The 23,293-nt window shown below is 52.0% G+C and overlaps 1 protein-coding gene across 1 annotated transcript in view; it reads left to right on the forward strand.

Moving 5' to 3' along the window:
- Positions 1-3,190: 3,190 nt before the first annotated feature.
- NOS2 (nitric oxide synthase 2) overlaps positions 3,191-23,293 on the forward strand; it is a gene marked incomplete at both ends in the record, with an annotated part of 36,704 nt that continues 16,601 nt past the window's right edge. Inside the window, 12 exons of the mRNA XM_080714005.1 lie at positions 3,191-3,297; positions 6,707-6,791; positions 7,552-7,674; positions 8,784-8,932; positions 13,979-14,141; positions 14,875-14,966; positions 16,983-17,124; positions 17,242-17,381; positions 18,867-19,041; positions 19,136-19,237; positions 21,731-21,925; positions 22,832-22,914. Coding sequence (XP_080570131.1) covers positions 3,191-3,297; positions 6,707-6,791; positions 7,552-7,674; positions 8,784-8,932; positions 13,979-14,141; positions 14,875-14,966; positions 16,983-17,124; positions 17,242-17,381; positions 18,867-19,041; positions 19,136-19,237; positions 21,731-21,925; positions 22,832-22,914 — 1,556 coding nt within the window. The remainder of the gene's footprint in view (positions 3,298-6,706; positions 6,792-7,551; positions 7,675-8,783; positions 8,933-13,978; positions 14,142-14,874; positions 14,967-16,982; positions 17,125-17,241; positions 17,382-18,866; positions 19,042-19,135; positions 19,238-21,730; positions 21,926-22,831; positions 22,915-23,293) is intronic.

Here is a 23,293-nt window from a genome sequence, read left to right on the forward strand (position 1 = left end):
CCAGGTGCTACGGACTGGGCTGCCCGCTTCATGCCAGCTGGCCTCCCGACTCCAGACCCCCACAGCAGTTCTAATCTCTCCCTCCAGCTTCATGCCTAGGAAGTCGCGCTCTGGAGCCGCAATGGCTACCCATTGCCTGTGGCCACTCTGAGCTTGATGGCAGGCTTCGGCATGCGGCCTGCCCAGGTGGAGGGCCCTTCCCGCCTGCCCATCCCGCCTTCCTCGGCTCCCCAGAGCCTGTGCGCCATGCTTGCCTCCCTCCGCTCAGAGAGCCCCAGCCCATCCATCCATCCCCTCGCTCCATCCGCAGTCCCTCTGCTTCCCAGCCCTCAGGGTGCCCTGTGGCCTTCAGCCAACGCCCCCTTCCAGCAGCACCACCAGTACTGGGCTCTGACTTGTGTCTTTAGCTCATTCTGGAGACCTGGGCTCAGACCCTCGGGCAAAACCCCGAGTGCGGCGGGGCTGAAGCTGCCCGCTGATGGGAGCTGCTCTCTGGTTTTCTTTCCTCTTCACACGGGGCTGGTGGAGAGGCTCAAATCAGACCTCAGAGGTGGTAGAGAAAATATCACACATTATGTTACTTATCCTCCTATTTTAGAGATGAGAATACTGAAGTTAGAATGCTTACGTAATTTTTAAGATTGTATAGTCAGCAAATGGTAGAGGCAGGATGCGTGCAGGCAGTGTAACCTGTGACCAGCCCCTCCACTGGGCAGCCACACTTTGGGTCTTGGGCTTGTTTCATTCCATTAACAAGAATATTCCAGATTGGGCTCTAGCTCAGGAGAAGAGCACTCAACTAGCCCTTCCGATTACCAGTGAACTGTCTCGGCCACTTTCTAATTATATATGTGACTGCTAATAGTAATAACAGAGTGTCCTTAGAACTGGGTCAGTAATGAGGGATGAATAATAATAATAATAATAATAATAATAATAATAATAATATCCTTATTTTGCAAGGTCGAATGGCCAGGCTAATATCTAAAAAGTGGTGAATCTGAGATTTGAACCAAGTCCAAAGTTCACTCTTTCTCTCTCTCTCTCTCTCTCTCTCTCTCTCTCTCTCTCTCTCTCTCATTCTCTCTGAGGGCCTACTCTGTGCTGCCCTGCAAAAGGGACAGAGAAAAGAGACCCAGCTCCCGCTGTCGGGGAGGAAGTGGGGGGCATTCCTTCCTTACTGGCCTTGGGGAAGCCTAGGAAGAATGCAATGTTAAAGAGCTGTGTGGAATGTGTAAGGGGTGCAGTGGGGCAGAGAGGTGGGAAGGAGGCTGCAGGAGAGGTGGATCCTGGGCCCTGGTGCAGCATCTCTTTGGGGACACCCCTGAGGGTCCAGCCTGTGGAGGGAGCAGCTTTCTGAGGAGGTGGCCCAGCCCACTACAACTACCCACTAGGGGGCAGGAAGAGTGCTCATGCAGCAGCAGCCATACATAGGAGAATTTAGGTGGAAAGTAATAGGAGTCAATGCATATTTGTTTGTTTGTTTGTTTATTTGTACTGGGGGTGGAACCCAGGGGCTTTTCTACCCCCGGGCTATACTCCCAGACCTATTTTATAGTTTATTTGGAAACAGGGTCTCACTAAGTTGCTGAGAGCCTCACTAAGTAGCTGAGGCTGGCTTCGAACCTGTGCGATCCTCCTGTCTCAGCCTCCCAAGCGCGGGGATTACAAGCGTGCACCACCACATCCCGCTTGCATGTTTATTTCAGAATGTCAGTTTCAATCCATTAACGTACAATAAGACCAAGAATCTGTTCTCTGTCACTGATGACTCTGATAGTTGGTGTGAGTGGTTCGGAAGTGAGATTGGCATCTGCGCCTCGTGTGTTCTAGCGGCAAAGGCAGGCGTGTGGCCTGGGTAAGAGAGATGGAATGGGAGACAACAGAGAGCTGAGGAGTGCGCGCTGGGTTGCAGCCGGCTCAGAACAAATATGCACCCTCATCCCTCTGTCCACCCTCTGTGATTTGTTTTCGGGGATAATTTAGGCTGAAATACGGCCGGGGAGAGGGGTTCCCCCGAGGGCAGCAGTCCAGACTCCACCTGAATCCTATCAGTAATCTCCTTGGGCAGGGGCCCCCGTGGGAGCTGCTGGCCGGCGGCCACCCCCATGTGTCCCAGGGGGTCTCCCCCAGCGCTGCTGCACTTTCTTCGGTTTCCATTCCAGAATCACACAGGACTGCAGGAGAAGAACTTTTCCTGGGGCAGCCGGTGAGAGGTGAGAGGTCCATCCTGGAGCTACTGTGCAGCCCTAGGCTAGGCCCGTAATCTCTCTTAGCCCCAAACTTCCTTGTCAGCGAAGTGAAGACAGTAATATAAGACTTTTTTGACTCGATTTTTTTTTTTTTTTTTTTTTGGTACTAGGGGTGGAACCCAGTGGCTTTCTACCTCCGGGCTATACTCCCAGACCTATTTTATATTTTATTTGGAAACAGGGTCTCACCGAGTTGCTGAGAGCCTCACTAAGTAGCTGAGGCTGTCTCGGCCTCCCAAGTGCAGGATTACAAACGTGTGCCACCACGCCCAGCTTTTTGACTAGATTTTGTAAAGGGAAAATAAGAAATACTCCTCTGTAAGCTGCCACACACCCACCACACTCGTGTGTGTGTGTGTGTGTGTGTGTGTGTGTGTGTGTGTGTGTTTGGGAGTCTATAATCATCATTATTATTATTATTATTATTATTATTATTATTATTATTATTACGGGTCAGGGGATGGAACCCAGGGGCAGCCAACCTCCTAGCTACACCCCCTGCCCTATTTTTTATTCTTTTTTATTCTTTATTTTGAAACAGGGTCTCACTAAATCGTGGAGGGCCTCACTAAGTAGCTGAGGCTGTCCCCGAACCGCCACCCTCCGGTCTCAGCCTCCTGGATGCTGGGATTACAAGCGTGCGCCACCACGGCTCATCCTTATTGTTATTGCATGGAAATAAAACATCCCGCCCCTACCCCTCAGCCCTGGGACAGTCGGGTGGCGTCCAAACTTGGCTGCGGACGCCCGCTGCGGCCGTTGGCGAGGAAATCCGGGCGGGTGAGGGACGGGGTGGTCCAGCGGCCGCCCGGGACCCCGGCACGGGGAAAGCCAGCGTGGCCACGCCTCCGCTCGCCCCGCCCCGGGGCGGGGCTGCAGGGTCCGAGCCATAAAAGGGCGGGCGCGCGGCGGGGAGCCGGGACTGAGCGAGTGGGGCCATGCGCGAGGGTCTGGGTGCAGCGTGCGACGCGGCTCGCCCGCGGCTCTGCAGGTTTCTGCGTAGGATCCTCCGGCCCAAACCTGCCCGCGGTGTCTTCAGAGCCAGGTACTCCTCGGCCAGGGCCGCCCTGGAGGGCGGGAGGGGACAGGGAGCCCCCAGCCAGGACCGTCCAGCCAGCCGCACTGACCGCCCCGTAGGTTCGGATGAGAGCACAGGCAGCGCCTACCTGCTTTCCAACGAATCAGAGGTCACAAGTCAGGAGCCGCAAGTGGCGCAGAGAAGGCGCGTGCACATTCATTTATTGCAATACTGAGGATTAAAACCGAGGGACAGCTCTACCACTGAGCTACGTGCCCAGGCCTTTTTCACTTTTTTATTTTGAGACAGGGTCTCACTAGGTTGCTGAGGGTCTCACTAAATTGCTGAGACTGGCTTGAACCTATGATCCTCCAGTCTCAGCCTCCCAGAGTCCTAGGATTACAGGTGCGCCCCCATTGCGCCGGCTCTTCTGATTTTTTGTTTTTGTTTTTGTGGTACTAGGGATTGAACGCAGGGGCGTCCTACAGGGTGTAGTTCTCCGAGCTATACCACAACCCTATTTTATTTCTTTTATTTTGAAACAGGCTCTCACTAAGTTGTGGAGGGCCTCACCAAGTAGCTGAGGCTGGCGGAGAACTTGAGATTGTCCTGTCTCAGGCTCCCAAGTACTGGGATTACAAAGTACACCACACTAGCCTCTTTTTTTTTTTTTTAAGCACTAGGATTGTTACTTTCTTTATATCCGATATGGTTAAGAGAGCAAAGAAGTTCTTTAACAACAACAAAATCCATTTCCCAGAGTGTCACCCCACCCCTTGGTGTAAGGGGAGGTGTGCTGGTAGGAAGTGGGGACAGACAGCTAAGCCCTGTCACTCCAGCGCTATGAACAGCTTTGGGGGTCCGAGCGTGTCACCACACTCCAGGGCTCCCTTTGGGGGCGGGTTCTGAAGGTCCTGCATCTAGGACCAAGCAGGACTGGGCACAGCTTTGGGCTCAGGGAATTGCATGAGTGTCTGTGGGCTCGGGATAAATGCTACAGTAATTGGGAACCAAGTATCCAGAGCCCTAATGGGCTCACCTGGCCGGGAGGGAGGAGCACTCACCACTACTTCTAGCAGCTAGTCAAAAGAAATCTGCGAACCCTGGAGACAGCATGTAGTCAGGGTTTTTGCTGTTTGTTGTTATTTGTTCTGTCTCGTGTGGTACTAGGGATGGAACCCAGAGACATTCTACCTCCGACAGAGACATTCTACCTCCAAGCTATACCGCCAGCCCTATTTTTTATTCTTTATTTTGAAACAGGGTCTCACTGAGTTGCAAAGGGCCTCACTAAGTAGCTGAGGCTGTCCGTGAACCGTGATCCTCCGGTCTCAGCCTCCCAAATGCTGGGATTACAAGCATGCACCACCGCGCCCGGCTCTGTATACTCTGTTTTGAGGCATTATTTATAAGAGCAAAGAAACTGGATACACCCTAAACATCCAGCCACAGACAACGAGGTCAGGCTCATTATGGCCACCCTCTGTGGATTTTCAGACAGCTTTTGAAAATGATGTTTTTTGTTGGGGATGGTGGCCCATATTTGTAATCTCATTACTTGGAAGGCTGAGACAGGAGGAGCGCAGGTTCTCGAACAGCTTCAGAGGCTTATCAAAATCCTTACCAACTTCCTGAAACCCTATTTCAAAATAAAAAAAAATTAGGGTTAGAAGTATATAGCTCAGAGGTAGGATGCCCCTGGGCTCCATTCTCAGTACTGCAAAATAAAGAAATATAAATAAAATTATGATTTATTTTTGGAGTGAGGACTGAACACAGGGGCATTCTACCTCTGAGCTATACCCCTAGCCCTTTTTATTTTTTATTTTGAAACAGGGTCTTGCTAGGTTTCTGGGAGTCTCGCTATTGCCGGAGCTGGCCTGGAACCTATGATCCTCCCTTCTCAGCCTGCCGAGTACTCGGATTATAGGTGTGTACCACCACAGCCAGCTTAAACGACACTTTCAATGTTTGCAGTGAATGGTTCTGTTGCGTGTGGAAATTGCTTCTCAATCTATTATTGTGGAACAGGCGACATTTCTGATCTGAAGCTTCTAAAATTGTCCAATCCAAAAGTAAGTGAGAGGAAGTCAGGACAGATGTGGGGTAAGGGCCAGGGTGAGGGGCGATGGCCGAAGAGCGAGGGGAGCCGTGAGCCCTTGCCTCCATCATCCCGTCTCCGTGGTCCCGCGATGACTGACTGCCCAGCCATGACTCTCTGTTCCAAATGGCCAGTTATTCTACATTGGTTATTCTCTTTTTCTGGCAAAGCATACGAATCCAGACCAGGGGGGTGTGTTACAGAAAAAATTCTTCAATTTTTTTAAACACAGTAAGGAAGACATTCAGAATAGTGTCGGGATCGCTACAACGGGGTCTTTCAAGGAGGAGAAGTCTGGAGCTCAGCTCTGAAACAGCGTGGGCAAGTGGGGATTGACAGCGGGAGCAGGTGGGGGTCAGTGGATGGAAAAGCTCTAAAAGGAAACACCAGGGGAAGAGAGGTTCTGTCTAAACTACCTAACAGAAACCTTGCTGAAGAGAGGCCCGGATGGCCAGGCAAGGTATCATGCCTATAATCCCAGCTTCTCAGGAGGCTGAGGCAGAAGAATCCCAAGTTCAAGTGTGGGGGACTGAGACCCTATCTCCAAATAAAATAAAAAGTGATGTGTGCATTACTTATGTATCACTTTGAATTTCACTGTGATGTATAATTGTGAATGCTGAACGCACCAATAAAAGTATATAAAGAAAGAAAGATGAATAAGAGGCTGGGGGTGTGGCTCAGTTGTAAAGAGCTTGCCTAGCATGTGTGGTCCCCAGTAATGCCAACAAACAAACAAGGGTGAAGGCCTGGAGGACATAGTTGAGACCGGATGGGTTGATAACTGATTGGGTTGATAACTAGGTTGAATCTGGATGAAGGACCCATGGAAGTTTATTACACCATTCTCTTACCTTTAGTATGTTCCACATTTTCCAGAATAAAAATTTAGAGTAAATGCATAAACCAAGATGAATTAAGCATTTTAAGTAAAAAAGATGAAGTCACTGAAAGGGCTTTTCACAGGCTATGGCAGGCATGTTGCTGTCCCAGGAGGGTGGAGCTGGGATCCATTCCCAGCCCACCCGCCCTCCCACCATCTTGGCACCTGGCATTTGAAGAGGGGACTTTCCCAGAGGGTCTAAGTGTCACTGTTTGGGCCGGCCCCCTCATATCCTTTTTGGAAAGAAGAGAAGAGGCAGAAGGAGGAAGGTGACGGTGGGGGATTCGGTCTGACTGCCCCTACCCTATTCCCCTTGACTGAAAGCCCTAAGCGTTCATTCTTACTCCCTGTGCCTCCGTTCCCCATCTGTCCAATGAGGAGGCTGGCAGAGGGCACCCCAAGGCCCCCCTCCATTCTCCAACTCTGTCTTATATAGCTGTTTCCTTTCACAGCTTAGCAACACAGGATGACCCCAAGGGTGACGGCCTCAGCAAGCTCCAGAATGGATCCGCCCAGCCCCTCGCAGGAACGGCGCAGGTCAGTGGGCCCCGGGCGATGGGCAGATGCAGGCTGACCAGCAGTGGGCCTCAGGGCAGGAGGCCAGGGTCTAGGTGGGAGCAGAGCGCCCCAGGCCCAAGAATCGGTGGGAGCACCCGTGGTGGTCAGGAGTGGTGGCCCCACGGTGCACCGGCACCTGATGACGGAGGGTGGACCAGCAGCACTGGTCAGGGGCGATTTGACACCATTCATGAGCCAGGGTTGGGATGTTCCCAGATAATCACAGAACAGGCAGCCTGGCATGCTGGCCTTAGCTTCTGGCCATGGGTCCCATTTTTTCAAGGGCTTCCTGTCTCTAGAGTTCTAGAAAGGTGGACAGGGAAATGGATGGGGAGGAGAGAAGGCAGATTTTGTCTTCTTAGATGCCTCTGGGGAGGAAAGGTGGTGGTATGTTCCTCACTGTCCTGATTTCTGACCTCGGTAGTACTGGCTGTGACAGGCTTCCTCACGTCTAGCCTGAGTGCCTCCTGTTGCAGCTCCTCTGAGCCAGCATTTGGCAGGGCCTGGGTGGGGAGAGAAGCCTGGCCCTCCGCCCAGGCACCTGGAGCTCTCTGCAGACACTGGTCCAGGTGGCCCTGCTGCCGGGCAGGTTGGAGGACGGGTCCTGATCCTGCCCCTGTGCCCACCTGCAGCTCCCCACCCACCCAGCTGGAGTGGGGCCCAGAGGCTGGGGGAGGCATGTTGGGCCCTGGGGTTGCAGACATTTGGGAAAATCTGGGTTTTTTTCTCTGTCTTTTAGAAGTTTCCAGAATCTCTGGGCAAGCTGGACAGACCTCCACCAGCCTGCCCACAGCCCATGAGGATCAAAAACTGGGGCAATGGGATGACTTTGCAAGACACGCTTCACCACAAAGCCAAAGAGGTGAGAAGTTGGGGGCTCCAGGGAGGAACACTGCCCCGTGCTGGTGAAGCCATCGAGGCCCTCTGTGGAGCCCATAGCTGCCCCTGGGCAAACTCAGCAAATGCTCCAATGGATAATTATGAGGTCGGAGACATGATTCTAGAAACAAATATTTATTTTTTTTTGTAATGGGGTTTGAACCCAGGGACATTCTACCTCAGAGCTAGCCCCAGCTCTAGTTTTTATTCTTTATTTTGAAACAGGGTCTCACTAAGTTGCAGAGGGCCTCACAAGTTGCCAAGGCTTGGCTGCGAACTGTGATCCTCTTCTCTTAGCCTCCCAATTACTGGGATTATAGCATACACAACCATGCCCGGTTTACCTGGGCCTGTGTGTGTGTGTGTGTGTGTGTGTGTGTGTGGTATTAGGGGTTGAACCCAGTTGCTTTTCTACCTCTGGGCTATACTCACAGACCTATTTTATATTTTATTTGGAAACAGCGTCTCACTAGGTTGCTGAGAGCCTCACTAAGTAACTGAGGTTGGCTTCGAACCTGTACAATCCTCCTGTCTCAGCCTCCCAAGCGCAGGGATTACAAGTGTGCACCACCACGCCTGGCCTTACCTGAGCCTCTTTAAATAAGGAGTCAAGCTGAGCATTGTGGCACACACCTGTAATCCCAGTAATTGGTAGGCTGAGACAGGGGGTTCACAGGTTTGAGGCCAGCCTCAGCAAAATCAGTGAGATCCTGTTAAAAAAAAAAAAAAAAAAAAAAAACAGAAAAAAACCAAAAAGAGCTGAGGATGTAGCTTAGGGGTAGAACACCACTGGTTCAATTTCCAGTACCATAATAAATAAATAAAATAAGGCAGGAAGGGAGGAAGAAAGGAAGGAAGGAAGGAAGGAAGGAAGGAATCAGATGAGATGTCCCTGGGGAACAAGCTGTAGACTGCTCTGGTTTTGGGGCTGGCTGGGGACAGGGCCAGAGACTGAGGCCAGGAGGAGTATTTGGGGGGAGGAACCTGGGCTCACACCCACCGGAACTCAACAGTAGAGAAGAGATCTGGGTGGAGAGAAAGCCCAATGGGCCCCTCTCTCCCCTCCTTTACCACATGCCTCTGTCTTCCCAGGATTTCACTTGCAAGTCCAGATCTTGCCTGGGCTCCATCATGAATCCCAAAAGTTTGACCAGAGGACCCAGGGACAAGCCTACCTCTCTGGATGAGCTGCTGCCTCAAGCAATCGAATTTGTCAACCAGTACTACGGCTCCTTCAAAGAGTAAGGCTTGCTTCTTACCGCGTTACTGCCTCCTCCTTGCCCCTGCTCTCCTATTCCCAGGAATCACCCTCTGACCCAAGACCTTTTTCCTTCCCAGATTCACAGGGCTAAAGCCTAGCTTTCCAAGCACAGGGCCCTGGGGTAGGCTCTCATAGTCAAGGGGTAACGTTTAGGCATCGCAGAAGTGATGAGAAGCATGGGAATCCTGGCGCCATCATCAACTCTATGGAGTCCTCGGGAATTCCCTTCACCCTCTCTGAGCCTCAACTTCTGCCTGTGAAAATGGGTTCACAGAACCTGGCCCACAGACTGTTGTGAAGATGGCTCAGGTTCACAACAGTGTCTTGGGCAGAGGAACTTTGGATGTGAATTTATTTATTTATATTTATTTATTTATTTATTTTTATTTTTTTGGTGGTACTAGGGTTCCTGGAAGCCCTTCTACCGGGCTACACTCCCAGACCTATTTTTACATTTTTATTTGGAAACAGGGTCTCCTAAGCCAGCGCGCGTGGCTGGCTTCGAACCTGCACGATCCTCCTGTCTCAGCCTCCCAAGCGCGGGGATGACAAGCGTGCGCCACCACGCCCGGCCTTTGGATGTGAATTTAAAAGCACCGTTTTCTTAGGAAATGCCTGAGGTGGAAAGGACCTCAGAGACCACCTGGGCAAGCCCTTCCTCCCACAGGTGTGAACGTGGCAGCCCCACCACACACCTGAGGTGGCCTGGTCCCTGCTGGAGTGCAGCTGCCTGATTGGAGAGCGCTTTCAGTCGTTGGGGTTCCGCACTCTTGGCTTCTTTTCTCTTTCTTCCCGTCCAGTGAGGCTGCCGGGCGTGCAGGGCCGAGTCCTTCGTTTCTGTAGTGAGTCATTTGGTTGACAAATGCATTTCAAGCAGTGAGGATATACCTTAATCAATTAGTTCATTAATCAGAGTTAATTAATGTGAACTAATGAATCAACCAATTAATTAGTTACATAGGACTGGGAATGTAACTCGGAGGTAGAGTGCCCCTGGGGTCCATCCCCTGTGTGTGCATCACACACGTGCGGAGGCACACACACAGATCGCCCATTGCCAATTTTATCGTCAATATGTAAGATTGCAAACGTTCAAAGAGATGTTGTCTGGAGAGCATCATGACTATGCTGTACATAACAGAAATGGTACACAGAGCCGGCGCCCGGCGTCAGCTTACTCGGGTTCAAACACAGTCGTCTGCCTCTTAAGAGCTGAGTGACCCAGAGAAAATGACTGAGCCTCTCTGTGCCTGAATTTTCCTTCCTGAGAACAGTGATAATAATAGGTACCTACCTGGTAGAAGCTTATATAAAGACTAAATGAATTAACATATATAAAGAATGAAGAACAATGCCTGGCAAGCTACATATTAGCTGTTACTAGATTTTTAGAACATGGTATTATCCACAATTATATAGATATGATTCTGTGGTTTAAGTTTCTTTAGCGATTATAAGAAAAATGGGTGGCCAAGGTATTAGGTTTGCTGCTTTGCAGCTGGAAGGGACTGTGGCTTTTTCTTCTCTCTCTCTCTCTCTCTCTCTCTCTCTCTCTCTCTCTCTCTCTCTCTCTCTCTCTTTCTTTCTTTCTTTCTTTTTTTATCTTTTTTTTTTTTGGTGTGTGTGGTGCTCGGGATTGAATCCAGGGCCTTTCTACCTCCCAGCCCTATTTTATTTGGAAACAGGGTCTCGCTAAGTTACTGAGGCTGGCTTCCAACCTGCACTCCTGTCTCAGCCTCCCAAGCACTGGGATTGCAGGTGTGTGCCACGACGTCCAGCTGGGACTCAGCTCCTCTTGTGCAGCCTCAGGGGCACGTCATCACATGAAGTGAGCCACAGAAGGGACGCATGGCAGGAAGAGTGCTCCTGGGGATGCCACCTCTCCTTAACTACAGCCCTGGAACATCTGAGCTGGGAGCGCCCCCCACACACACCTTCCAGGCTGCAGCTGCGCATGGAATCTTCTGGGGGGGGGGGGTGTAGAACACTGATGCCTGTGTTCCCTGGGCCAAGGGTGGCAGAGCCTCGGAGGATGGGGAAGGGGCAGACATCTGTGTTCTTCCAAGCCTCACAGCCATTCTAAGGCACAGAGGGGTAGAGAGCTATCAGAGGGTCCTCCGCTTTGTGTGCTTTGGGGCTGGTGGTCCCATGGAAGTGCTGAGTAACTTGGGAGTTCACAGTCCTTGGTCTCTCAGCTGTGTGTGTGTGTGTGTGTGTGTGTGTGTGTGTGTGTGTGTGTTGTGATACTGGAGATTGAACTCAGAGGCATTCTACCTCCAAGCTACACCCCCATCCCTATATTTTTTCTTTATTTTGAAACAAGGTCTTAACTAAGTTGCGGAGGGCCACACTAAGTAGCCGAGGCTGGCTGTGAACCTACAATCCTTCTGTCTCAGCCTCCCAAGCACTGGGATTACAAGTGTGTGCCACCAGGCCCAGCTCAGCTCCCATGTTAACTAGGAAGCCTTTTAGGGTCCAGGGATACCTGTGATGGGCTTCACTGAGCCAGTCCTTATTCATTTATTTGGCATTAAGCATGTGCAGGGCCCTGTGTAACATAAGGCTCATGACGACTATGAAATTGTGTCCCCATTCTACAACAAACTGAAATCCACACAGGAGATAGATGTAATTTGCTTGAAAGTACACATTCTGTTTTGTTTTTGTGTCTGTTTTTCTGGTGGGACTGGGGAACTGAACTCAGGGCCTCATACATACTAGGCAAGGCTGCTACCACTGAGCTATATCCCCAAGCCTTGAAAGTACACATTCTAAAGCTCCCGAGACTAGATCAGAGTTCAGGCTGCTGGTGCCAGGAGCCTTGGCTTTGAGGCCCCATGTCCTGACACCTAGTTTTTTGTTTTTGTTTGTGTTTTGCCCTGCAGGTTCCTGGTTCTAATCTGGACCCAGGACACCTGGCTGACATGTGGCAGGCAATCGAATGGGTGTTAGGAAGCCACAGGATTGTGTTTGGTGGTGGTTCAAACTCATCTGAGTCTTGCAGGGAGAAGTTCCACTTCTCCTAGTCGCAAGAGTATGTACCTTGGTCCCCCAAGAGCTCGCGGGATGTGAGTGATGGACGACAGCCTGCCCCCACACTGACACTTACAGCCAAAGGCCTGGCCAGCTCAGCAGGTTTGGTCATCTTTTGTACATGAAGAATCGTAATAGATTTGAGATTGTGACTTGCTAAGTGTTCCACTGAAATCTGCTGCTCATGAAAGCCATTGCCTATTTTTATTTCCTTATTTATTTATTTATTTATTTATTTATTTTGCGTGTCTGGGGATGGAACCCAGGGGCATTTGACCTCCGAGCTACACCCCCTGCCCAATTTTTTATTCTGTATTTTGAAACAGAGTCCCACTGAGTTGCAGAGGGCCTCGCTAAGTAGCTGGGGCTGTCCGCGAACCGCGATCCTTCAGTCTCAGCCTCCCAAATGCTGGGATTAAAAGCGTGCGCCACCACTCCCGACTCATTGCCTGTTTTTTAGAGCTAACAGGCATCATAGTAATCTTAGTGCCTCCCAAACATGACTGTGTGGAAATGCAAAGCAAAGCACTGGGAACTGTAGACAGTCGTGAGAAATCATCCTTCTTAGGTATTCACGTGTTGACACTCGCGTGCCTGTTGGAGGCTCGAGGGCAGGCAGTCAGCACCGTTTCCCTGCTCCAGCTCAGACTGGGGCCATTTCTAGAACCTTTGTTGGGGGAGGGGAAGCACTGAACTCGACCCGCAGCTCCTTGTGGCAGGGATGCCCCTGAGGCTAAATACCTCCAAGTGTTGTCTTGGTGCTTACTCCTCAAAGTAAGGGCCAGTTGTTGAGACTCTGTGCACACTGAAATTTCATTTTGTTCTGAGTCATTTTCTATCCTTAATCAGGACTCTACCCCTTAAATAGGTGTTTGTTGCCATTTTGAAAGCCTTTCGTGTTGCTGGTTGGAGGTCTCAAGGCTAGTGTGTGTGTGTGTGTGTGTGTGTGTGTGTGTGTGTGTGTGTGTGTTTCAAAGCCTCAATGGAGTCTCTTCCTTTGGGATATATTTGAAGTATGTTTAGAAATTGCTGGGCGTGACTCTTCCCTGGGCGGTCGGGGCCCCTGCGGGCCTTCTTCCGACCTCCTGGCTGTGTCCTCTCCTGACCCGCACTCCTTGTCTCGGGGCTTGCATCCTCCTCAGGTGGAAGCTAGAAGGTCCCCTGCAGGCAGCAGGGTGCCCTGGGTCTGTGTCCTGAGTTTGCTCTTTACCACCCTTACATTCCTGGGTCTGGTGCTTAACCCCTAGAGCCTTGAGACCTTTGACTTAAAAGATAAACACAAAAATGCCTTCTCAGCCAGGCACCGTGGTGTCCACCTGTGGTCCCAGCTACTCCAGAGGCTGAGGCAGACCTATTTTATACCACCAGACCTATTTTATACTTTTTTTTTTGAAACAGGGTCTCTTGCGGCTGGCTTCGAATCTGCGCTATCCTCCTGTCTCCGCCTCCCAGCGCGGGGATTACAAGCGTGCACCACCATGCCCGGCTAAATAAATGATTTTTAAATGCTTGGTCACAGATGCAGTGAGACCCTGTGTGTGTCCCTTTTCCTAGCCAGGACAAGGTGGACAGGTGCTTCCCTGACTGAGGCAGGAGACTGTTGTGGCTCGGGTGGGACCCTGCTCCTTGGGCATTTGCAAGTGTTTGAGAAGAATCGTGGATCCTACCAAAATGAATGAATATATAAAGAAAAAGGGCCTAGAAATAGCAAGGGTTCCCACAGGCGCGGGACAGGGCATGTCATTAGCAGGACCCAGTGTAAAAGTGTAAATGTGGACTCCTAGCTCCACCATGATTAAACACTTCAGGATGTCTACAGCACAGCGTTCAGCGTGGCTGGAGGAGCAAGCCCTGCACAGGACGGTCTCTGGTCTCTGGTGTTGGATAGTTTGCCCTTCTGGTGTCTGATTTCAGTTCCTGCTTCTGTGGATTGAATTAATCCCCATTTAAGGCCATCTCATTGTTGTTCTTCCTGATATCTTCCTGACCCCAGGGCAAAAATAGAGGAACATCTGGCCAGGGTGGAAGCGGTAACAAAGGAGATAGAAACAACAGGAACCTACCAGCTGACGGGAGATGAGCTCATCTTCGCTACCAAGCTCGCCTGGCGCAACGCCCCCCGCTGCATCGGGAGGATCCAGTGGTCCAACCTGCAGGTGAAACCTCCTCAGACCCCGCAGGCAAGGGGCTGGAGGCGGGCTGGCCCTGGGCCCTGAGCAGCTGGCTCCAGAGCAGCAGAGCAGAGGTGCACCCAGGACTCCACCTAAGTCCCAAGTTTCCAACCTGAGACGGGGCTCTGACGTCCCTCCTCTGGAGGCCCATTTCACACCCGCATCTCTAGCTGACCCCTCTCCCTTGTATTCAACTTGAGAGACCAAACACCATATCAAACCCAACAACACTATTTTTGTTATTATCAAGGTCTTGGTGCCGAAAGAAAGGTTGTTTGCCTTGAATGTTTGACTTTTGGGCCCTGAGAACATTTTATTTATCCTAGCCTCCGCAGCCCTCGTTTTGTTGGCAGGTCATTGTTGTTGGATGATAGCAAAAGCCCTTAGATAGAGAAACTGATCAGAAGAGCCAGGGAAGCCAACTCTGGCTGTGTCTAACAGGCTCACGTTGCAAAGGAATCAGGCCAGAGATGTGGGCGTCCTGGTTCTTGGGGCTTTTTTAAAGTTGGGTTTTCTTGGGACTTGGTCTTTGCTGGGATCTTCTAAGTCTCCATGCTCCCCTTAGAGAGCAAGAAAAAGGCTGGAGGGGCAGCCAGGAGACGGGAGCTGTTGACGCAGAGGGGAGAGTGATTCCCTCTGCATTAGTTGGGGTGTTGGTGTGCCCCAAAGCCTCTGTGCATAGTCCTTGATGGGTTTGGTCCGGATGGGCTGTATGCAGGTCTTTGATGCCCGGAACTGCACCACTGCCCAGGAGATGTTTGAACACATCTGCAGACATCTGCGCTACGCCACCAACAGCGGCAACATCAGGTGCGGGCACCCTCCCTGGGGCCAAGGTGGGGGCCTCCCCACGGCCTTAATCAAAAGATGCAGACAGGGTTGGCGGGGTGGGGGGGTGGGGGGGAGGAGAGACTGAGGGGCCTCTAATGGCAAGCCCAACCTCTACAGATTAGCTTCTGCCAGTGGCCCATGTTCTTGTTTTCCTTCTGACTGTAGAAGATGCATTTTTAAGAAGAACTTCTAAGCCGGGTGTGGTGGTGCACGCTTGTAATCCCAGCATTCGGGAGGCTGAGACAGGAGGATCGTGGTTCGCGGACAGCCTCGGCTATTTAGTGAGGCCCTTTGCAACTTAGTGAGACCCTGTTTCAAATTAAAGAATAAAAAATAGGGCAGGGGGTGTAGCTCGGAGGTCGAATGCCCCTGGGTTCCATCCTTAAACCCGCAAAAAAAAAAAAAAAAAAAAAAAAGAAATAACTTCTAGCCGGGCATGGTGGCACAGTACTTGGAAAACTGAGACAGGAGTATTGTAGGTTCAAGGACAGCCTCAACAATTTAATTGAGACCCTGTTTTCAACTTAGAAAATCAGTTTGGGGGTGTAGCTCAGAAGTAGAATGCCTCTCAGTTCAATTCCCAGTACCACCAAAAATAAATAAATAAATAAATAAATAAGAAGAAGTAATAACGTCACTGAACCAGGGATGGTGGCACATGCCTGTAATCCCAGTAATTGGGAGGCTAAAACAGGATTGCAAATTCTAAGCCAGTCTCAACAGTTTATCAAGACCCTCAGCAACTTATGTTTCAAAAAAAATGTTTGCAGGTCTGGGGATGGAACCCAGGGGCATTCGACCTCTGAGCTACACCCCCACCCTATTTTTTTTAATTCTTTATTTTGAAACCGGGTCTCACTGAGTTGCAGAGGCCTCACTAAGTAGCTGAGGCTGTTCGCGAACTCGATCCTCTGGTCTCAGCCTCCCTAATGCTGGGATTACAAGTGTGCACCACCATGCCCGGCTTGAAAGTGTTTCAAATTTTTTAAAAAATAAAAAGGACAGGGGGTGTAGCTCAAAGGTAGAATACCTCTGGGTTCAATCCCTAGTAAAACACACACACACACACACACACACACACACACACACACGTAGTGACTTCACTGTCAGGGTTAGGGCTCCCACTTTTTAGGAGGGATATGATGTTGGTTTCCTAGAAGATGGTTCTATTTTCTCAGCATTTTCTTAGAGGTAGCAGTGTCCCTGCTGGCCACTGTGTCCCCCACTCCTGATAGTTCATTCTGTCATTCACTCATTCTTGTGATCAGCAAACGCTCAGCCCACCTAATGGGGACTTAACACAGGACTGGGCGGGGGGGGGGGATGCAGAGGTGGCTGAGACCTAAGATGTGGCTCCAGCCCACCATGAACCTGTGACCTGCACTAGACAATCATCCAACTAACCCCAGCCAGAGAGGAGAGGAGGCTTCCCAGGGGGCGTGTCCCCTGCAGTTCTTTTGTGTGTCTGTAGAGCTGGGGATTGACCACTGGGGCATTCTTCTGAGCTACACTTCTGCCCTATTTTATTTCTTATTTGGAAATAGGTCTTGCTAAATTGCTAAAGCTGTTCTTGAACCTGCAATCCTCCTGTCTCAGCCTCCCAAATATTGGGATTACAGGTGTACACCACCACACCGGCCCCTGTATTTTAATTGTGATACTAGGGATTGAACCCTGGGACATTCTACCTCCAAGCTACACCCCCAGCCCTATTTTATTTTTATGTTGAAGCAGGGTCTGGCCAGGTTGATGAGTGTCTCACTACTTGCTGAGGCTATCATCGAACCTGTAATCCTCCTGTCTCAGCCTCCCCAGTACTGGGATTATAGGCTAGCTCAGCCCCTGCAGCTCTAGAAGGAAAGCTGGGTGCTGGCAGGAGGAGCTGAGTGAGGGGCTGCACACTGAGCGGGGTGGAGGAGGACGGAGTGCTGGGGATGCCAGGGAGTCCACCAGGGCCAGGTGGTAACATAACACACATGTCTCTGTCCTGGGAAGGTCGGCCATCACCGTGTTCCCGCAGCGGAGCGATGGAAAGCATGACTTCCGGGTCTGGAACACCCAGCTCATCCGGTATGCCGGCTATCAGCTGCCAGACGGCAGCATTCGAGGGGACCCCGCCAACCTGGAGTTCACGCAGGTACCCAGGCCTCTTCCTCGGAGCCATTGGGCAGGGAGCCCAATGTACGTGTCAGTGGGGTCCAGAGGAGACCCGCTGCCTGGGCCTGCGGACTCAGGGGCCTGTTTCACCCCCCAGGTGTGCATCGACCTGGGCTGGAAGCCCCGTCACGGCCGCTTCGATGTGCTGCCTCTGGTCCTGCAGGCAGACGGCCGCGACCCCGAGGTCTTCGAAATCCCGCCTGACCTTGTGCTTGAGGTGCCCATGGAACATCCCGAGTAAGCGGCCGCGGTGTCCAGGCGCCTCTCCTTACCTCTGGGGCCCCAGCCATCAGGCCTCCTGCTCTGCACCTCCAAGCCTAGCCAGCAGCAGGCCACGCCCACAGGGCCACAGGCCACGCCCACAGGGCCACAGGGCCACGCCCACAGGGCCACTCTCACTAGGCCCAAACCCTGCTTCTGCGACTCTGCACTTTGCTATTCTGACTGTTGATGGAGGAGAGGAGCTGGGTCAGCGGGACTTCAGGATAGGAGCCCTTTGGGATCTCAGCCTGAGCAGCCCAGGCCTCTTTTGTCCTTCTGCCAGCTCTTTCTACTGTGCCTTGGCCGACTGTGGGGGAGTATCTGTCACAGTGTCTTAAGAGCTCAGTGGGCTCAGCCCCTGCTCTTGGCACTTTTGAGACTTACTACCTGGCAGGCATTGGGCTGGCTCTTCTGCTTGTCCCCTGAGTGTGTCGAACTCAGCCCTGCCTCAGGGCCTTGGCACTTGCTGTCCCTTCTGCCTGCCCCGTCCTTTCCTCAGAATTGGGCAGGGGCTCATTTCTCCTCATCAGAGGGTATTTCCTGAGCTGGATGTGGTGGTGCACGTCTATAATCCCAGCATTTGGGAGGGTTGAGATGGAGGACCACAGGCTTGAGGCCAGCCTCAGTAACTTCACAGACTCCGTTTCAAAATAAAACATTAAAAAAGGTTGTGGGTGTAGCTCAGAGGTAGAATCCCCAGTATCAGAAAAGAGGTTTTCCTATAATGTCACCCTCTGAGAAGACTTTCCTCACCATTCCCTATCTAGAGCAGGTGCCCTCGTCCTCAGACTAATACATCATCTTGTTTTATTTTATTTTTCTTTTTTTCCTCTTTTGTGGCACTAGGAATTAAACCCAGGAGCATTCTGTCTCTGAGCTGTACCTCTAGCCTTTTTTAAACTTTTGTTTTGTTTTAGCTGGGTGTGGTTGGCGCACGCTTGTAATCCCAGCATTTGGGAGGCAGAGACTGGAGGATCGCGGTTTGTGGACAGGCCAGCTACATAGCGAGGCCTTTTGCAACTCAGTGAGACCCTGTTTCAAAAATAAAAAGATTAAAAAGTAGGGCTGGGGTTGTAGCTCGGAGGTACAATGCCCCTGGGTTCCATCCCCAGGACTGCACACACAAAAATATTTTTGTTTTAGAAATAGAATCCTGCTGGGTTGCTGAAAGTCTTGCTATGTTACTGAAACTACCCTTGAACCTGTGATTCTCCTGTCTCTAGCCCTATTTTTTTAAACTTTTATTTTGCAATAGAGTCTCACTAGGTTGATGAGAGTCTCACTACTTGCCGAAGTTGTCTTTTAACCCAAGATCCTCCTGTCTAAACCTCCCAAGTACTGGAATTACAAGCATGCACCACCATGCCCAGCCTCGGTTGACTCTTTTTTGAAGCTTTTAATAGTTTTTGGTGGGGATGGGAACAGAAGTCCCCAGCTGCAGCTGGCTTGCCTTCCCACCAGGTACGAGTGGTTCCAGGAGCTGGGGTTGAAGTGGTATGCCCTGCCCGCCGTGGCCAACATGCTGCTGGAGGTGGGCGGCCTCGAGTTCCCCGCCTGCCCCTTCAATGGCTGGTACATGGGCACGGAGATCGGAGTCCGGGACTTCTGTGACGTCCAGCGTTACAACATCCTGGAGGTAGCAAAGGCCACAGAGCTGGGCTAGCTGGAGATGTGGGGCTGTGGGCGGTCAGGGCCACCTCGCCACCCACCCTGTTACTCTGCCTTTGCAGGAAGTGGGCAGAAGGATGGGCCTGGAGACGCATACGCTGGCCTCGCTCTGGAAAGACCGGGCTGTCATGGAGATCAACGTTGCTGTTCTCCACAGTTTCCAGGTATGTCGGGTGTTTCGTGGGTCTGAAGAGGCTCTGCAAGAAGGTGGCCTCATCCAGCTTCTCACCTGGAGCCTGATGTTTCCCTTCCAGCACCGTTCATTCATGCGCGCATCAAACAAGTATCCGGCGCCAGTGTGCGCCCGGCACTTGCTGGGCGCTGGGATACAGGGGCGAGAGTCCTCTTGCTCACTCTTGCGATCCAGCATCAGGCAGCTCCTTCCCTCCCAGCACTGGCCAATCTCTGCATTTGAGTGCTGAATCCTGTCCTCTTCCAGCTGCTCAAGGACTTCGCTCCTGGAAACTCCCCTCTTCTGCATCATTGATGACTCCCTTCCTGCTCCATCACTCCCTCCACGTGCAAACAGGCAGTGCCAGCTCCCAGCTGAAAGAAACGAAAAGCTGACCAGATAGCTCCTCCCCATCCTCCGGCTCCCTCCAGCTGCTGTCTTGTCTTTCTGCTTCTCTTTAGAGCAAAACTGTTGAATGGTCTCTTTATATTTCCCCATCATCCAGCCATTCCAGTCCAGCTTTTATCTCCCACTCCTCCTCCATCATATTCACATTCTTGCCAGGTTTTCAGCCTCGCCCAGAGAATCCCCACCTCGGGACCCTTCGGGACCTTCGCAGGTGCTCTCCCTCTACTTCAGACCTTTTCCCCATGGCCAGCCCCTTTCCCTTCTTGCAGGTCTCAATCGTCACCCTCTTGAAGAAGGCCTCCCCAACTGTGCCACACAAGATGACACCCTCACAGGCTACTGTCCTTTCTCTGGGTTATTCCTTTAACTCTGCTTTGTTTTTCTCCAACCTGCTTCATAACAGTTTCTGATACTACATAGTACTCTTACTTCTGTCTTTAGTATCTGGGACCATCTCCTGGAGACTAGACCCCTGTGCAGAGGGTTATTCATTCATTTAATAAAGCTTTATTTACCATTTACCATGTGCCAGACTGGACACAGAATGTGAGTGGTGAATAATATATATAATCTCACAGCGTCCCTTCCCATGGCTAGATCACTCCACGCACAGATCCATCCTGTCCTTGATGGAATAGGGGCTTCTGAGCTCGGAGGGAACCGGAAGCCCTCCTGGGGCCGGCCAGGCTCAGGAAGGGCTGACCGTGGACCACACATCCTGACTCCCGGGGCCTCTCAGCACCAGCCCCGACACTGACCGGATGCGGATGCGTCCCAGAAAATCTGCAGAGCCTCTGCTGTCTCCCGACTGCTGCTGACCATGTCCCTTTGCTGCTGGGGACGGTCTCCAGGGCTTCCTCGTGTCCCTGCTCCAGGACAGCCTCAAAAGATGCGGCCTTGTTTCCTCATCTGTAAAATGAGGATAAGAAGAGTACCTCCCTCCCGAGGTTATTGTCAGGATAAAAGGGCAATCCACGCCAAATGTTTCGCTGCATGGCCTGGCCCAGTGAGCACTCGGCAGGCATTTGTTTGTTGTTGTTTATGATTGTCCTCATAGCTATCACCATTAGCTCCTGAGCTTAAAACTGGCCGGGCAGAGGGAGTTGTTAGAGATGTGTGTACACAGGCAGTCCCCAACTTAGGATGGTTCTGCTCGGGAATGTGCGGTGCTGTGGAAGTGGTGGAGTTCAGTGGGAACTGTACTTGGAATTTTGATCTGTCCTCAGCCGCTGATCTGCAGTAAGATGCTTTGGCACTGGGCGGCGGCAGCGGCAGCAGCGGCAGCGAGCTGCGGCTCCCTCAGCCATGAAAAATCAGGGCCGACAAAACACTGTGTAGCGAGCCATGGTGTTCAGGAATTTAGGTGTGTTGAATGTATTTTTGAGGCGGGCATGAGAGTACTGCCTGTAATCCCAGTTCTTGGGAGATTGAGACCAGAGGATCACAAGTTCGAGGACAGTCTCCGAAATTTCTCAAGACCTTCAGCGACTTATCAAGACCCTGTTTTGAAATCAAAATATAAAAACATATAAGAAGCATTGTTGAGCTCTCCCTCAACAATGCTTTTTAAACTTACGATATTTTCAGCTTGTGATGGGTTTATCAAGATGTAACCCCATTGTAAGCTGAGAAACATCCATCTAGAAAAGTATAAAAGTGGTGGCTGGACTTACAGGGTCCACTTTCCAGGGACCCATGGGATGAAACGCTGGATCTCAGCCACAGAGGGTTGAGGGGAGGCACCCTGTGACCTGTGGGCTGATGGTGGCTGTGGGGATGTCTACACCCCTGCAGAGGCCCTAGAAGTGCCTTCCATCCGGGTATTTATTTTCCTCAGTGGAGCCAGAGGCCAGGAGGAGTTGCTGCCATGCTATGCAGATGGCCTTGCTGTGCCCCTGAGCAGCATCCCTGCCGCCAACTGACCACTGACCTCTCCCCTGTCCCTTAACTCCACTCCCCGACGGGCTGGGGATGTTGCTGAGTGGTAGATCGCTTGCCTAGCATGCACAGGGCCCTGGATTTGACCTCCAGGACTGACCCCTGAAGCCCCCTCCCCTCTTGCCTTGTTCTGATTTAGAAGCAGAACGTGACCATCATGGACCACCACTCGGCCGCCGAGTCCTTCATGAAGCACATGCGGAACGAATACCGGTCCCGCGGGGGCTGCCCGGCCGACTGGATTTGGCTGGTCCCTCCAGTTTCCGGGAGCATCACCCCTGTGTTTCACCAGGAGATGCTGAACTATGTCCTGTCCCCGTTCTACTACTACCAGGTGAGGGAGGCGCTTTCCGCTCCTCGCCCTCTTGGAGCTCAGGTGCGGGGTACCTGCAGGCGCGTTCACAAGCCCCTGATGCTCCCTGGTGTAGGGCCCCCGGAGGCGGATCAGGGCTCAGGGGCACGTTGTTCCTAATACTTCCCAGGCTCCAGTCAAGGATGCTGAGCAACCTTTGTCTCTTTCCAGAGTGGGGTGAAGGAACTGCCCTTTATCGCACTTTTCATGACCTGTTGCTGTGACAGGCTTATGTCCCTGATGGTGTCTGTCTTTACACCTCTTCCTTGGGAGGTCAGACTGCTGCCTCTGCCGCTTCCCAGCTGTATAGTCACAGGCGGATCATTGCACCTGTCTAAGCCCTGATTTTCATCTCTAAAAGGGCTGGACATTGACTCCATGATAGAAGGATGTGCACACGGGGCACACGGGCTGGTGCGTAACAGCTTGGCCCTGTGCTCGCCCCGGAAGGCACTCAGTCCCTGCCAGCTGCTGAAACAGGTCCATGCTCTGTCAGAAAGGACTTGCAGGTGGGAAGTGGGGTGGCCGTGTACACTGGTCTGCCCACGAGCTTTGTGCCTCTTGAGTTCCTTCCTGTCCTCTCAGAGTGTCCTGGTTTGGATTCTATGTTACGTAGTCTGCTGAGTGACAAGACACTTGGAGCAAGCAAGAGAGAGGTGGGGCCTCCTGCTCCCAGGACACTGGGAACCAGGAACCAGGCGCCCACGGGCTGTGCAGGCCCCTGTGGGCAGTGGAGACGCAGCCCGGAGCCCTCTCCTGCGGAGCGTCATCCAGGTGGCCCTCCCTCCCGCCTCGTGCGTGGCACGCAGGGTCCTCGGCCTCTGACATCCCCCAGCCCCAGCCGAGCCCAGATCCCGCCTGCCCTCACATCCCCTTTCTTTTCTGCAGTTGGAGCCCTGGAAGACCCACGTCTGGCAGGACCAGAGGAAGAGACCTAGAAGAAAAGAGATCCGATTCCAAGTCTTGGCGAAGTGAGTGGGAGCCAGTCCTTCCCTCTGTCAGCTCCCCACCCCCAGGCCTGCCGGGCAGGGACGCAGGGAGAGAGAGAGTGTGCTGTGGAAGCGTGGCTCCCAGAGGTCTGGACCCCAGTTCTGAGGGTCACCGGCTGCTACCGTCCCATCATTCTCTCTCTTCCCTTTGCCAAAGGGGCCGATAGCAGGTGAGGCCCTGGAGAGATGACCAGACCTTCCCGGGCTCCAGAGAGCCCGCTGCAGCCACCCGCCACTGTCCCCACCCCACCCCAGTCTCAGCTCACCTCTGGCTTTGAGTGTGTGTGTGTGTGTGTGTGTGTCCGTGTCTGTGTGTGCATGTATGTATGTATGTATATATTTTTGTGGTGCTGAAGTTTGA

This window comes from Muscardinus avellanarius (assembly GCF_963383645.1).
Source record: "Muscardinus avellanarius genome assembly, chromosome: 16".
NCBI lineage: Eukaryota > Metazoa > Chordata > Mammalia > Rodentia > Gliridae > Muscardinus > Muscardinus avellanarius.